This window comes from Tremella mesenterica (genome assembly GCF_000271645.1).
Source record: "Tremella mesenterica DSM 1558 unplaced genomic scaffold TREMEscaffold_16, whole genome shotgun sequence".
NCBI lineage: Eukaryota > Fungi > Basidiomycota > Tremellomycetes > Tremellales > Tremellaceae > Tremella > Tremella mesenterica.
In genome coordinates this window covers 292,238-305,958 of record NW_006711240.1, presented here as the reverse complement: position 1 = coordinate 305,958, position 13,721 = coordinate 292,238, and the positions used below count along the sequence as shown (strand labels likewise).

The following is a 13,721-nucleotide window of genomic DNA, read 5'->3' as shown; positions in this document are numbered from 1 at the left end:
TGCCTCTGGAATACCTCGTGATAGCGCCTCTCTTGAAGAAAGCAAACAAGTCAATATTGTATCTCATCTTTTTTCTTCTTTTATAATCAGTCAAGTCAGAATTATTACGATTATATGTTAGTTTATTGCGTCATCGTTATCCTGCTTCATTGAAGAAATGTAAGCGAGAGAGATGTAGAGTGGAGTAAAAGAGATGTAAGGTGGAGGTGAGACGGAGGTGACCGTGATGGTGATTGTTTGGATGGATGGTGAGATCAGACGTCATCTTTACTTTTTACCGGTGGATGTAGTTAGAGTGGTGACTCTTGACTCTGCACCTTGACTGTTGCGGTTCATAAGTGGTATATGTACGAGTAAAGTGAGACGGTCGGGAGATACGAGGGGGGAACATATGATAGAGAATAGACTTGCAGGGCAAATTGAGAGATGAAGAATAAAACAAGAGTGAAGATGAAGTATGAAAGTTGAAGGATGGAGAATAGAGTTGGGAGAGAAAAAGGTCGCGGCCAACGGGAAAATCTGAAAGAAAATGCAAATGACATGCATCGGAACGTTACGATCAACTACTGAACTGTTTCTTTTTTGATTCTGGTTCATTCCAGAAACAGATCTGAAAGTACTAAAGAGAAAGACATGGGTGATATGGAATACAGTACAACTGGCATAAAATGGATGGAATGGCTCCAAGGTGAGACGAGAGGAGGAGGAACTACGATGGTTGGATTTCGAACAATATGTGACGCAGAGTGAGTGGATGGTGAGTGGTTAATGTGGGGGGTGTAGCACGAGGGTCGAGTGGAGGTGTACATGTCACATCGCGGGGGAAGGAGATGAGAGTGATACAGTGGGATAGACCAACAGGTCCAAATGGGAATGAAAAGGCGGAATTAGGGATCATGGTTTGATTTGATCTTTACGGAATTCTATTCGTCAGCGTTGGGACAATATCTCAAGTGAGATAGAGGGAGAATATGAATAGGGTGATAAAAAAAGGGAAGGAGAAACAACTCACCAGTCAACACGGCGTAAATCTGATTAAAAGCCATATAAATCTCTTCTCGCACTTTCGCACCGGTCAACACGATCTTACCCGATACGAAGATTAACAACACGACTTTAGGCTTGAGCATACGGTAGATGAGTCCGGGGAAGAGCTGAGGTCAGCGGTGTCATCCACAGCAGAGCACTTGTCGATGAGAAACTGCAGCATTCACAAAGGGAAAAGGCACCATGGGAAGGAGTAAAAAGTGAAGCGAAACATGGAATGAGATCACAAAGAGAGGTTTAGAGTATGAAGCTGTCCAACGAGACTACCAAGACTTGATCATAGGAGAGAAAAGTGGGATACAGGAAGAGGAATGAAGTCATGTCAAACCCTGACCCACCTCTGGTTCATACGAACTGAAAGCACCATGACTATAAGCCAAACCTTCAAGTCTGATAGGAAATTTAACATCGCAACTTCCAACGATGTTCTGGATTTTAAATTCCGCAAATTTAGCGTCGAAACCGAGTTTTTGTATGATACGTGCGTATTTACGAGAAGCTAGTCTAGAATCATCTTCGGATTTGGCACCTGTTACTACCATTTTACCAGAGGCGAAGATGAGTGCGGTTGTTTTAGGTTCTCGAATTCGCATGACTACGGCAGCGAAACGCTGATGCGTTAGTGATGGTATAATGACAAGGCATATAGATTCCTAGACAGGACGTGTAGAGATAGAGAGCGTCATAGGGTATGTACGAGTGATTGACTAGGGGGGAAAACTCACTTTAGGATTATACTCTGCATTTCTAGCATGTAAAGCTATCGTCTTGAGATCCAAACGACACTCAAGGTTGACAGTAGCTACGATGTTTCTGTAATGAGCGAGTCTGCCTTACAACGATATCAGGTCACGAAGCGTGCGGTCGACAGATTCTTAAACGTCTGGGTGGAGATCCGGATTAATGTACCATGGTGAATTCAGTTGTCATGATATCAACGACCATACGATACAAATTACAAGATGCGAAATACAAGTTATTGGATATCGACGATGTGCACAACTCGTGAGATTATCCACTATACACGGGGAGTTTGAGAAATCACAAGAAGAGCGAAACTAATCGTCCCAGAGGATTATAGCACATTATAATGAGGGGTCATAAATTCATGTGAGAAAAAACAAAGATACTCACTGTAGAGTAGGTACCAAACCCTGTACAGCCGTAATTTCCGGAACGTTGGTAGGTGTTCCATTGCCCGTAAGATTTGAATTTCTTTTGATCGTTTGAGTGGATGTCTGACCTTGTGTCTGTTGTGTTTGTTGAGGTTGTTGAGTTTGGGTTGATTGTGGAGTTCGTTGAGGTTGGGTTTGGGATTGAGGTTGAGATTGGAAATTTCTGAAATTGGTAGGTAAAGCTAGACCAGACATTTTTGTTTGAGTCTTTTGGTTCTGTTCTATGATTGTGTTGGCCGAGTATTGACGGAAGGAGGTTGTCTAACGCGGATGATAAGAGTGGTGTCGTGATACCGATAATATAGAAGAGTGGTGTTGTCTGTCTACTATAGAATAGAATAGAAGTATCGATCTATTATATAAGGAAAGGGTCGATCTAATATATAAGGAAAGGGTCGATCTAGTATAGAGAAAAGGGGATGATGATAAAAAGTCTTCCGACGATAGTTTGTCCAAAGAAGAGAGTTGAGTTATCCTTCAAATCGGACAAGTGAGAATCCCACAGATTCGACTGTGAGAACTCCGAACCGGAGTGTACTCCTTCTTTACCACTATCACTTAATAGCTACTGGTAAAATTGGTGTAATAGTGGAAATGATGACAGGGACGATTATATCAAAACAAGTAGAAAGACGACCGAGGTGTGGCAAAAACACACACCAACTTTCCAACTCCCCAACTGATCCGATTCACCCTCACTAGTCGGATGTGAGGAGATAAGTGATTGAAAGTCAACTTGTATGACTTGTATACTATAGACAGAAGTAATTGGATAAAGTATGCAAGTATGTTATGAGGTTAGTATGGTGAGAAAGAAGAGAAAGGGTGAGAAAGAAGAAGGAGAGAGAGAGGGGAGAAGAGGAGAGAAGTCAACACCCCCCGGGGTATATATACGTTTTCTTTCGCCGAATTGCCGGTTTGTGGCGGTGCCACTTTTCACCCTTCTCTCTTCAATTATATACTGCTGTACTCTAGAGCACTTGTACAGCTCATGGGGTCAGATGATCAGAGAGAAGAGAGATGTTGGGTTATACGTTAAACACAAGAGAGATGTGGGTGGAGACATAAGACATAGTCCAACGTGTATGTTATCCGAGTAGAGTACTCTAAGACGGTAAAGAGTTGTACGGAGAAAGGTCAGATTGCATCGTTTGATCATCTCACTATCACTCCATCCTCACCTCGTCAACTCCTCACCTCCTCCTTTTATACAATACCATCCACAGAGGGTGAAGATTATTCACACCACACACCACACCACACATCTCATCCCATATACTTCCTCCCAACTCAGAGCATTTCTCACTATTTCCAAACAAATGGAATGACAGCGACATGACACCATCAGCTTACTACGTCAACTCCCACTCACCCTCATACCTCTCAACCTCCTCCTCCCAGCGAAAGGTTCCAACCCAGCTGAAATCCTCTGTCCTCCGACGAGAGCGGTCCAATCTAACATATCACCTCCATGCGCCCTGGCGGATACATGTGTTGATGAGCCACGTCCATGACTGGCATTGGGACGTTGTGTGATTCTGCAAGTTGTCGGATATGGCTGGAGGGTGTCAATGTACGTCGTGTTTTCTCACTTCTCATATCCAGCCCAGGATAATATTTCTTGTGAGAAGCATGATATAATAGACCAGAATCAAGTGTGATAAACCATCGCGGAGTGTAATACAGTAGCGTGGGGTATGATGAATCCGACGTCCAGTACGAAGTGAAGATAATTAGATATGTGTGTGAAGATGATACCATCTCATCTTGTCTACGACGAGAAGATATACCCTGTTCTTGATGGTAACGTTCGATGCGGAGGAAGCGAGTAAACATTGGAAGAATTGAGTATGGTAGAAAAAAACAAAAACTAAAACCCACCGAGCATCCAACACACCTCCACCTAAATTAAACCCACCTTCAGAATCAAACAAATTCTTCGTAATCCTATCTGCGTATCTGATCAAAGTAGGACTCGTATGTTGATCTTTTATCAATTCCACTAATTTATCCGACCCAACACCTGCTTGATCACATAGAGTGAGACATTCAGCTAAAAGTTCCACGAAACCAAGTTCTAATGCGTTTCCTACTAGTCTGGAATTAGTCAAAATCCCTTTCTACTTCAAACAAACATATGAAAAAACCACAACTTAGATCAGAGAGTTTCATGTTTGGTTATACACAAGGATCCGACAATGATTCGAAGTGGAGATTGAATAGAAAAAAAAATAGAGACTCACTTAAAAGCCATAGCTCTCTCAACATCAGATCCAATATCCATAACCTTCTTAGCTATACAAGGTACTAAAGCATGTGCGACATGTTTCTTAGCAAAGTAATCACCAGAAATAGCAAGAATGACATCTGCAGTTTCTGCTGCTTTTGGGATTCCGAAGACTGGACATGATAGGAAAACTCTGTGCGAACGGGAAGATGCTAGACGTTCTAATCGACCCGCTGTGGTTGGGTATATCTAAGGTCAGTGTGTGCGGTTTATTTGTGACGATCCTCAAATGCTAGTTCCGATGGATTTTGGAGAGTTAGACGACCTTTAAACTTTGTGTGATGGGCAAGGAGATGAGGATGAGAAAGGGGAGAAATGGTTGATATACGATGATGATTTGTGAGGTGAAGGTGGTTGGAGGCGAGGAGGGGGAGGGGTACGTTATTTTATGAGCTCTTGAAGGGAAGAAAGAGGGTGAATAGTAAGATAGGTAGAAAGAGGGGAAAGAGAGGTAAAGGAGAATGGGGAAGAAGAGGGGAAAGGAAAGAATAAGAATGGGAAATGAGGAACAGGAAGAGAAGACAAGAGAAGAATCTACTCACCGTACTGGTATCGACGAAAATAGTACTTCTACCTTTTCCACCAGGTAATATCCCATCACCTTTACCTTCTTGTACTTCTTGACCTGCAAATAATTCCGCATAAACTTCTTGAACAGCTTCGTCCGATGCTAGAGAAGTGAGGATTATGTCGGCGCTGAGGTCAGCTCCACGCCAATAGACAAGAAAAAACTACGACATAAATGTCAGATACCTAGGACAAGATTGGAAAGATCGACGCTGAAAAGGTATGGGAGTGTTGATACCTGCAATATAACGTTGGAAAGGTTCACAGAAGGAGGAATAGAGTTGTAGAGGAGAATTACTTCCCCACCAAACTGAACCTATGGGAGGGATGGAGTCATAAGGTGATATTTTCATATCAAGTAGAGTATGATCGATCTTTGATAAAGACACAGACATTTCCAAGTGTGAATCGAGATGAACATCTTTAAAACGAGATGATAGGGAATGCAAAGGTGAAATAATGAGAGGAGAGGATATGATCATTCCAAAAAGAAAAACAACAACTCACGTCTCACCAATCTGTTTTAAATCTTCTACCACCAAATAACAATCCTCTCCTAAACCTTTCTCAAAAGCATAAATCTTAAATTCTTTCATCCTACCATCACTTCTATTCCAAACTATCAAAGGAGGTTGTCCCGTTTCGTGTAAATGTTTAGCCAAGTTGACGGCCATACGTTTACCCATAGCTCCTAGACCTAAGAAAGCGAATTGATCATGTGCTGGTACTGGTGTTGAAGGTCTGACGGGTCAACTTGAGCTTTATCTCACGTCATCATTTAAGTGGTAACATGTGTGAAGAGGACAAGCTCAGTCAATCGATACATTGTGCACGCTGAGAAGGGTGAGATCTCATGAGGTATTCACCAAATATGTGACATCGGTCAATTTCTGGGGCAAGAGAACGGGCCAAGGGTATAGAGAGAACATAAATGTGAGTGGTGAAATGATGATTGGATTGAAAGAAAGGGGTGTATCATGAGATACTTCCCAAAGGCAGTCACCCCTTGCTCTCCCCCTCACCCGAAGATATCAATGATACAGGGGAAGAAGAGAGTTACTCACTTGGAAAAAGGAATAGGACCTTGAGAATTGAAGATTGAACTTCTTCTTGATTCTTGACCATCTTCCACCTTTTCTACGGGTGGAGTATGGATAGAAGGTAAATCTTCTGTGAACCTAGGATGTTGTGACATGTTATAAGTATTTGGTATCTAATCTCGTACTGATGATATCTTCCGTTCTGTTCCTTATATGCAGTATGAGTGTGATATACTTGATTCGATAACTTGACCCTTAGATATTGTCGTAGGATATGTATGTGAAAGTGATAGAAAGTGTAAAGAAGAGAGAGGTGGATGATGAATGACGGAAGGAGCAAGTGTAGCAACGATATTCACTCAAAGGATACCTCCCCCTCCTCTTTACAACATTACATCATTACTTACATTCCCTACTCCGACGACCTACTCACCCCACAGCCAGACAGTAGACAGTAGACAATACATAAAGGAAAGAGGGGTACTACAAATGGGTCCACCTGTCAGATCTGCCCCACCACCACCACCACCACCACCACCACCAACGGAAGAACAAGGAGCTTCACCTTGTAAGTCATACCCTACTGCCTATCTACTTCCTTTCACCCAACCCAAGATATCTTGATAATCATGGAATGTCAAGAAGGTTGCAAGAACGGAACGCTATATTCAAGAGTCCTATACAAGTAGAGCTGATAAAGAGACGAACAATTGTTAGCTGCTGCAAAGACGGATAATGAAGAATTGTTCTTGATCGCTTTGAACAAAGTGGAGAACGTTAACTATGTTGACGGGTATGTCTTCCTATTCGTATTCTCCTATCACTGACACCTTCTTCCCTACCCCGTCAACTGTCCAATTGTCGTTCTTCTTTCTACTCCAGTGTCGTAGTGGTCCAAATCGTCTTCATCACCATACTGTCAACAGACACTCTCAGACCATTCCACCAAAGTGACTTCATGGTAATCAAGGATGTACCGACTGACAAACTAGACTAGGTAACACAGCTCTTCATTATGCGTGAGTCTCTAATTTTGGTCACCCCCATGTCCATTCTACCACATTCACTTCAAACGCAATCTCCCCGCAAATCTCGTCTTGGTCCCAAAAACCCTCCCACGGGAATGTTTCACCGCAAAAGCGTCCCTAAAAGAATCTCCCTCGTGATCTCAGCAGTGTCTTAAAAAGTCGTTCTACGCAATCACGGCTCTTCTTCAACCTCGTCATGAGTTTAAAATATTCTTTCCAAAAAGTGTTCTGTTCTACAGCGCTAGAGCCCCGTAATCAGATCTGGGGGTAAAAAGCTAAACAAAATGATTGATTGACAGAATCATGAAAGCTTCCACCGGCGTATTAGAACTTTTATTAGATCATGAGAAATGCGATGTGGATTTGCAAAACAGGTTACAAGGTGAAACACCTTTACATATTGCTGTTAGGAATAAATGGGAGGATCAACCGGGTTTAAGATTGTATTTAGGTGAGTTATTGTTTTCAATCCGTTCTTGAACCTAAGGGATATGGGGAGGAGGACGGTTGCGTTTTGATCGCTTTCGTCACTTGGAATGTCTTTTCCGGTGGAGTAAACATGTTGGGGAGTTGTTCGTGCTCTTCGTCCTTGTCACTTCACCCCGAAGTGTCAAAGTGGAATTTTCTCTTTTCTCCGCCATCACTTCACTCTTCCCCCCCCCCCTCACCCCCTCCCTCGACAAGATGGAGCGAAGTGGGATTTTGTCATCTCTCCCTTAGCACTTCAACCTCTCTTCGCTTGACACAAGCGGTCAGCTTACCTCCCGCACCACTCCATCTTTCCTCGCGTGGCAAAAGCGAGGTTTGACTCTCCCCTTGATTTAACATTGGGAAAGAGATACCGTGCACATAGTTTGCATTGAGTAGAGGGGAAGAAGAGCTGATTTCAGTCGTCTCGTTATTAGAAGCAGGTGCAAGCACGACGTCAGTTCTCACTTTTTCTTCTCCTACAGTTCTCCGCCCTCTCCTCGTCTTTTCCAAATCCCCCTTCTCTAGCACTACTCTCACCTTTCATATCTACACTTCATCATCCATTGTTCATCAAAATTCCCAACATTCAGAGCATTCGAGACCATTGGCTGATGACGAGAACCAAAAACCGTCATGGCGAAAGACCTATAGACTTACTTCCTCCTTCCCCTTCCCCTGAATCCGATGATGGCAAGGTGAGACAAGCAATACGGACAGCAGAGGCAGAATCTTTGATAGCTGATCGAGGAGATGTGGTAGATGGTGAGTACAAAGAGTGGTCATCACTGGTTCATTGAGTCGTGTCATGCTCGTTCCATGGAATTCTTCTTTCCTACCCTCCGCATCTGATTTTTCGCTCCTACATGTTCACAGAACGATCCCTTATCAAAGTCATTCCGTCTACCCCTTCGGCTCAAAGTATAGCAAGGCGCTCCTTTTCATTCATAACAACTACATATTCAAGTATTAAAAAAACGTGACGAGTCAAGAACACATTTGCTGACGAATAGATGACGACGATATCATAGACTCTGACGACGTCGCCTCCGATCCAGAATGACCGATCATAAATCATGTGATATCATGTCTTCACGCTTGTTCTACTCCTCTTTGTTCCATGTCCTCCTCTACAATCTCATCATATGTAATACACGTATACTCACTCTTACCTGAGTAGGTGAATGACCCTTTGAGGAAAGACTGACATCCTCAAACGAGATCGACTCCGTCTAGCTGAAACTCGTACTCATCCCATCCATTCGTCTTCGAGTCCATCGCTTGTGAAGCTGTTTTAGCATGAATATGAATCAAGTTTCATATGAGTGTAACACCATATTCACATCGGTGATATCCTCTTTCCTCTGACGTCGTCTAAGCCAGACCATGTGTCTCGCTTGTCGCAGCTGATATCAAAGGATCTTGATAATCGCTTATCGATGACCCATAGGGAATGACTGTTCGTGGAAGAGTGGCGATGAACAGGAAAGGTGAGACACGTGAGGGGTTTTGGGCAAGGGGGAGTTTATAAAAGCTCGATTCTTTCGTATCCCTCTCGTTCCCCCGTAGCCGACTTTGTCATCTCAACATATCCCACTACAATCATCGATTCATATTGTGCTCATACCGCCCGAATCTGTGCACTGATATCGTAGGTAATCATCTTATTCATCCAAATCAAGCCAGTCTCAACTGACACATCTGATATTCATTAACAAGTGAGAGTACAAGTACAATAACACAGAATGGTCCCTCGCATCTTTCTCTAGCAAATCTTCCAAACCTAGGACTGAAGAAGAAACTCATAATTCAACTCAAGACCAAGATGATACATTACGAGTAGAAATCCCTGAACGGACATACCAAACGACATGCCAATGGACAGCATCTGATTACCCATCTCCCAATTACCCAGAAACAAATCCAACCCAATCGCAACAAAGTCGTTTCTCTCACTTCTTTCATCTTCGCTCTAAAGGAAATTCCGATCAGGTCCATGAATCCTATGATTGGAATCACACATCTTCATCCAAATCACGCATCAAGAAGAGAACAATTTTCACTGTTGTAGCTACTCTAAGTGCAGTGGGCGCTTGGGGTTATATACTTTATCTCGCTACTCTTCCAACACATCCAACACTTTACGTCTGCGCTCCAGGTTCAGAAAAAACAAATCAAACTGCTGAAAAAGATTATGGAATTGAAGGTGGTGTTAGATTATGTTGTCCAAGTTCTTTACAATGGTTTCCTGCTGATGGTGATAAAGGTTCAGAAATATGGACAGAAGATGGATTAGGATTCTTAACACTTTCTAAAGATATTGGAGGGAGAAGATCAGAATGGGATAAGAACTGTAAAGTTTTAGAATTGGATGGTGAGGAAGGTAATTTGACAGTTGTTGAAGTTCTTCTAGGACCTAGGAAAGCTGGAGTTGGATTGTTTACCGGAGAAAAGGCAGAAGAGGGAGAAGAGGATGTCGAAGAGTCAGGAAAGAGTGGAGATACCGTACGAGTAGAGGTGGTTTTATAATTATTTACTTCCCTTTTTCTTCTATTATATGGATGTTCATTGCACTTTACCGAAAAATCCACACGGAGGTGAGACGAAAGAGTATGGAGAAGAATAAATATCTTGAAAAGATAAGATTGAATCAAAAGTGATATTGTAAGAAACTACGTAAAGAGTCAAATTCTCCCTTTGGCATGAGGATCACCTACAATTTCTATCTCCTCATTTCTATTCATACCATAACTCTTTGAATCTCCAGTATCGGTCAGTAGGAATAAATGACTTATCTTCTTTCAAACAGTATCTTACATATTCGATAGATTTCTAGACCGTCAAAACTCTTAGTCCGTCCACATCGGATATGATAACGGTGATAAGAAAAACGCACGGATCATCAAACAAGTTTGAAAATCTCGAATTCTTAGACGATCCATTCTTCCTCAACACAGGATTTATGAATCTAGATATTATTCTTCTGACTTTTCAGAAAGAAAACAGTGCAATTCACAGGTTCACAGGTTCACAAGTTCACAGCTTACTTCTTACCTTCTACCAATGGGAAGTCCATAACACAGCTTTAAATGATCCTCCCTTCACGGATGGAGGAATGGGCGGGGAAAACGAGAGATTCGAGGATTTCGAGATCGGATAAAGGAGATGTGGAGGGCTATGAAAGTGTGGGAAGAATATCACTTGGGGAAAAGAGAGATGATGTCTATATAAGGATTGGGGTGAAGAGACAAATGTAACTCTGAAGCATATCTGCTACCTGACAATTGATATAATCTCCAAGCTTGAAAGTTCCGACAACAAATCATGGCTTTGCGTGAAGGCTATGATGCTATACCACTTGAAGAACAACGGTCTGCATCCAGTGAAGAAACCCAAGTGCCTACTCACTGGGTGGGAGACGGCTCAATCAGACCTGCTCAGAGCGCTCGGGAACTCACAGATGCCTTCAATGATACCCTTCACCACGGGAATTCACAAGAAGAGCTTTTGGGCGCTCCTTCAACAAGCGAGACAGTGTCACAGCTTGACTTTATGCAGATTATGAGACAAGGTCGTGATGCAGTGACAAACATCAATTCGGAGCTGAAAGTGCAAAAGGAGGATAACAGTGGGACGCTCTTCTGTGTGGCCATAACAGGTCTGATGAGTGTGGCCCTCACAATTATGGGTGCAATTTTGATTGTGAGAACCGATTCAATTGCGGATGCAATCAAGCATCTGCAGAGCTCCATAAATGGCACCAACATCCATAGGCGCACACTTGGTGCAGATATGGAACACATTCTTGACCCTGAACGGCTTTCCACAAGTTCATTGGGTCACCTAGGGAAAGATGTGGACAATATGTTGTCGGTCCTGGTGTGGGACAGTGAGCGTCAGGAGGGAATCTTGACACAAGTGACCAGGGAACAAACAGACTTAGACATGGGGCAGAATGTCGCAATGACGTCAGAAGGTTGTACACAAAGTAGCATCAAGTGGTTAGTCTCTGAGAATCAAAGAGGGGGCATTGAGGGGGGTTGCACTATGATTAATCCTTCACTGATGTCAGAAATCCTTCTTGATGCAGAAGAAGGTCCAATTTGGATGTTGGTTGATGGTCAGGTGACAAAGGGGACGTTGAAACCCATAGCCCCTTTTGGTCGTGGCTCACCAACTGGGGAACAAGACTCAATGTTGAAGGTTGGAGAAAAATGGTATACTTTGAAAGAGGAGCCCAGTGATGGTGGTGCTGTTGGGGAGATCAATGAGTGAGGCTTTGAGTCAGTCTGCAGCCTACACAATGTGTAGTTAGGTGTTCTGAAGTCTTGAGATGCATGATTTCCCGCAGCTGGTTCACATGGCTTGCTGTCACGCCTGCGGGTAGACTGCGGTAGCAAAGTACTGCCTTAGATACTGAGGGGTGTTAGTCTCTGGCTCGTAGAGCTTGATGACTGCCTTAGATACTGAGGAGACTGAGATGTTGGGTTAGAACCAACTGAGTGACTTATCAAACGAGGTTAAGAGAATTGAAAAGATACATTGCTGAAGAAAAGAAACTATGTAAGAACTATATGGGGTTTATATCTATTTCTGAGTCCATTCTGGGATGTGCGTCGTCCTGCGTAGGAAAGAGTCGTGATCCTCGATCTCATGTGTATATTCAACCATGAATCAGAAAGCTGCGTGGTCTTTGCGACGTGATGCGTACAATACGCTGTTGACCACACGCAGAAGCACGCAGGACGACGTAAACCATACGTTCACCCTGAATCTAACTAAACTGAAGTCTTGGGTCTAATGCCATACCAGGCAGACTAACTGAGGATAACTTAACTAACTGAAGGTTCAGGTCTCTTGCCTTGAAGGCATAAGAGCAGAACTAAACATGAAGAAACTGATACCTGGACTTTCTACCTTGTGTGCACAAGAGCAGAGTTGTTGATTCATGACACTTGCACACTTATTGCTACATCATTGGAACAACTTTCCTCCAAATTGGGTACACTTCAAGAGGGGAAATTAATAATGGTCAACATTGCACACCAAGGGTGAGAGGAGCAGCGGACCTCTGGAAGTGTCAATGGGCCATGGTGTGACATTGTCAGAACCAGTCCATTTGTGACTCTCATGTGTTAGGTGACCGACAGAATCCGTGATGCTTCCGGGCATCATGGGGTACATCATGACCGTTGGAAGATGTGACCCGCAGAAGAATACATGTCAACTGGACTGCATATCTTCCAGACCCCATTCTCAGGCATGACTAGATGAGTGAAGCCCCATTGAACAATGTCGAGCCAGAAATTCCAGCAAGAGATGCATGTTTCACCTCTCTTTTGGTGTATTATCACGGATCAATTGCCACATTTTTTTCAACTCATGCATGGAAAATGTCAAGAAGAGAATTGCTCTAGTACCTTTACACAGCCCCTTACATCTCTTCAACAAAAGGTGTGATTATTCAAATTAATGGTTGTTAGTGAGGAGCGCTTCTTCCATGGGTCATGGTCAAGAGTCTTGTAAGGACCAGACGTTGGAATAGTCTGCGTCGATGAGCTGTGACAATGAGGCCTTGTAGGGAACAAACCTAGTGATGTAGTGTATTGAAGAGATCTGTAAGATCGATGAGATGTATGTCAAATGATATAACTAGGAAAACACAAAATACATTCGACAAGACATTGCTGAGAAAAGACTACATCTATATACTGAAAACAAGCGGGATGATACCGATGAAGAGCATGCATGGTTTGTAATAATGTTGAGGTAGAATAGCAGAGGAAGAGCGATGATAGTTACCGAGACGGAGATGTAAAGAAGGGTAGAGGTGTTGAAGGATTGGTACCAGGCGTAGTACCAAACGGAGTAAGCCCGGACGCGGGAATGGAGACGGGGACGGGAATAGAAAATGGAGTACGACTACCAGGTAAGGTACTGTAACGGTACTGGAAACACGACGACTAAGTCGCAGGTTGGGTTGAACTCCATGGAAGTCTCGTAGAAGTCTAGGTGTCTCTGGTGCTAATGGATTGTGTCTCCTCTGCAATCAATGTAGCCAAAGAATGATATTGAAGAATCAGCAAAGTTGGTACTTTGCTGATTGTAC

General features: G+C 43.1%; 5 protein-coding genes across 5 annotated transcripts; 3 read left to right on the top strand and 2 right to left on the bottom strand.

Moving 5' to 3' along the window:
• Positions 1-522: 522 nt before the first annotated feature.
• TREMEDRAFT_41045 (uncharacterized protein) lies at positions 523-3,047 on the bottom strand. The gene is made up of 5 exons (XM_007007821.1): positions 2,182-3,047; positions 1,773-1,860; positions 1,386-1,658; positions 1,013-1,154; positions 523-923 (listed from the first exon to the last, which is right to left on the bottom strand). The coding sequence occupies exons 1-5, from the start codon at positions 2,415-2,417 to the stop codon at positions 895-897; spliced, it is 768 nt and encodes a 255-aa protein (XP_007007883.1). The 5' UTR covers positions 2,418-3,047; the 3' UTR covers positions 523-894.
• A 330-nt stretch (positions 3,048-3,377) lies between these two features.
• TREMEDRAFT_65800 (uncharacterized protein) lies at positions 3,378-6,271 on the bottom strand (the record flags this gene model as incomplete). The annotated part of the gene is made up of 7 exons (XM_007007881.1): positions 3,378-3,398; positions 3,595-3,760; positions 4,104-4,319; positions 4,466-4,698; positions 5,052-5,205; positions 5,584-5,817; positions 6,141-6,271. The coding sequence occupies 7 exons, from the start codon at positions 6,269-6,271 to the stop codon at positions 3,378-3,380; spliced, it is 1,155 nt and encodes a 384-aa protein (XP_007007943.1).
• A 334-nt stretch (positions 6,272-6,605) lies between these two features.
• On the top strand, positions 6,606-8,675 carry TREMEDRAFT_70276 (uncharacterized protein; the record flags this gene model as incomplete). The annotated part of the gene is made up of 7 exons (XM_007007921.1): positions 6,606-6,684; positions 6,819-6,909; positions 7,109-7,135; positions 7,444-7,595; positions 8,035-8,068; positions 8,235-8,377; positions 8,626-8,675. The coding sequence occupies 7 exons, from the start codon at positions 6,606-6,608 to the stop codon at positions 8,673-8,675; spliced, it is 576 nt and encodes a 191-aa protein (XP_007007983.1).
• A 390-nt stretch (positions 8,676-9,065) lies between these two features.
• On the top strand, positions 9,066-10,141 carry TREMEDRAFT_65798 (uncharacterized protein; the record flags this gene model as incomplete). Its single annotated transcript, XM_007007880.1, has 2 exons — positions 9,066-9,102; positions 9,357-10,141. 2 exons carry the CDS (start codon positions 9,066-9,068, stop codon positions 10,139-10,141), a joined length of 822 nt encoding a protein of 273 aa, XP_007007942.1.
• A 795-nt stretch (positions 10,142-10,936) lies between these two features.
• TREMEDRAFT_65797 (uncharacterized protein) lies at positions 10,937-11,887 on the top strand (the record flags this gene model as incomplete). The annotated part of the gene is made up of 1 exon (XM_007007879.1): positions 10,937-11,887. The coding sequence occupies one exon, from the start codon at positions 10,937-10,939 to the stop codon at positions 11,885-11,887; it is 951 nt and encodes a 316-aa protein (XP_007007941.1).
• Positions 11,888-13,721: the final 1,834 nt, after the last annotated feature.

Coding starts and splice junctions, on each gene's coding strand:
- TREMEDRAFT_41045 (XM_007007821.1), bottom strand. CDS start 2,417: ATGTCTGGTCTAGCTTTACCTACCAATTTCAGAAATTTCCAATCTCAA. Junction 1,155..1,385: donor TCAGTTCGTATGAACCAGAG/GTGGGTCAGGGT, acceptor CGCTGACCTCAG/CTCTTCCCCGGACTCATCTA. Junction 924..1,012: donor GATTTACGCCGTGTTGACTG/GTGAGTTGTTTC, acceptor GCTGACGAATAG/AATTCCGTAAAGATCAAATC.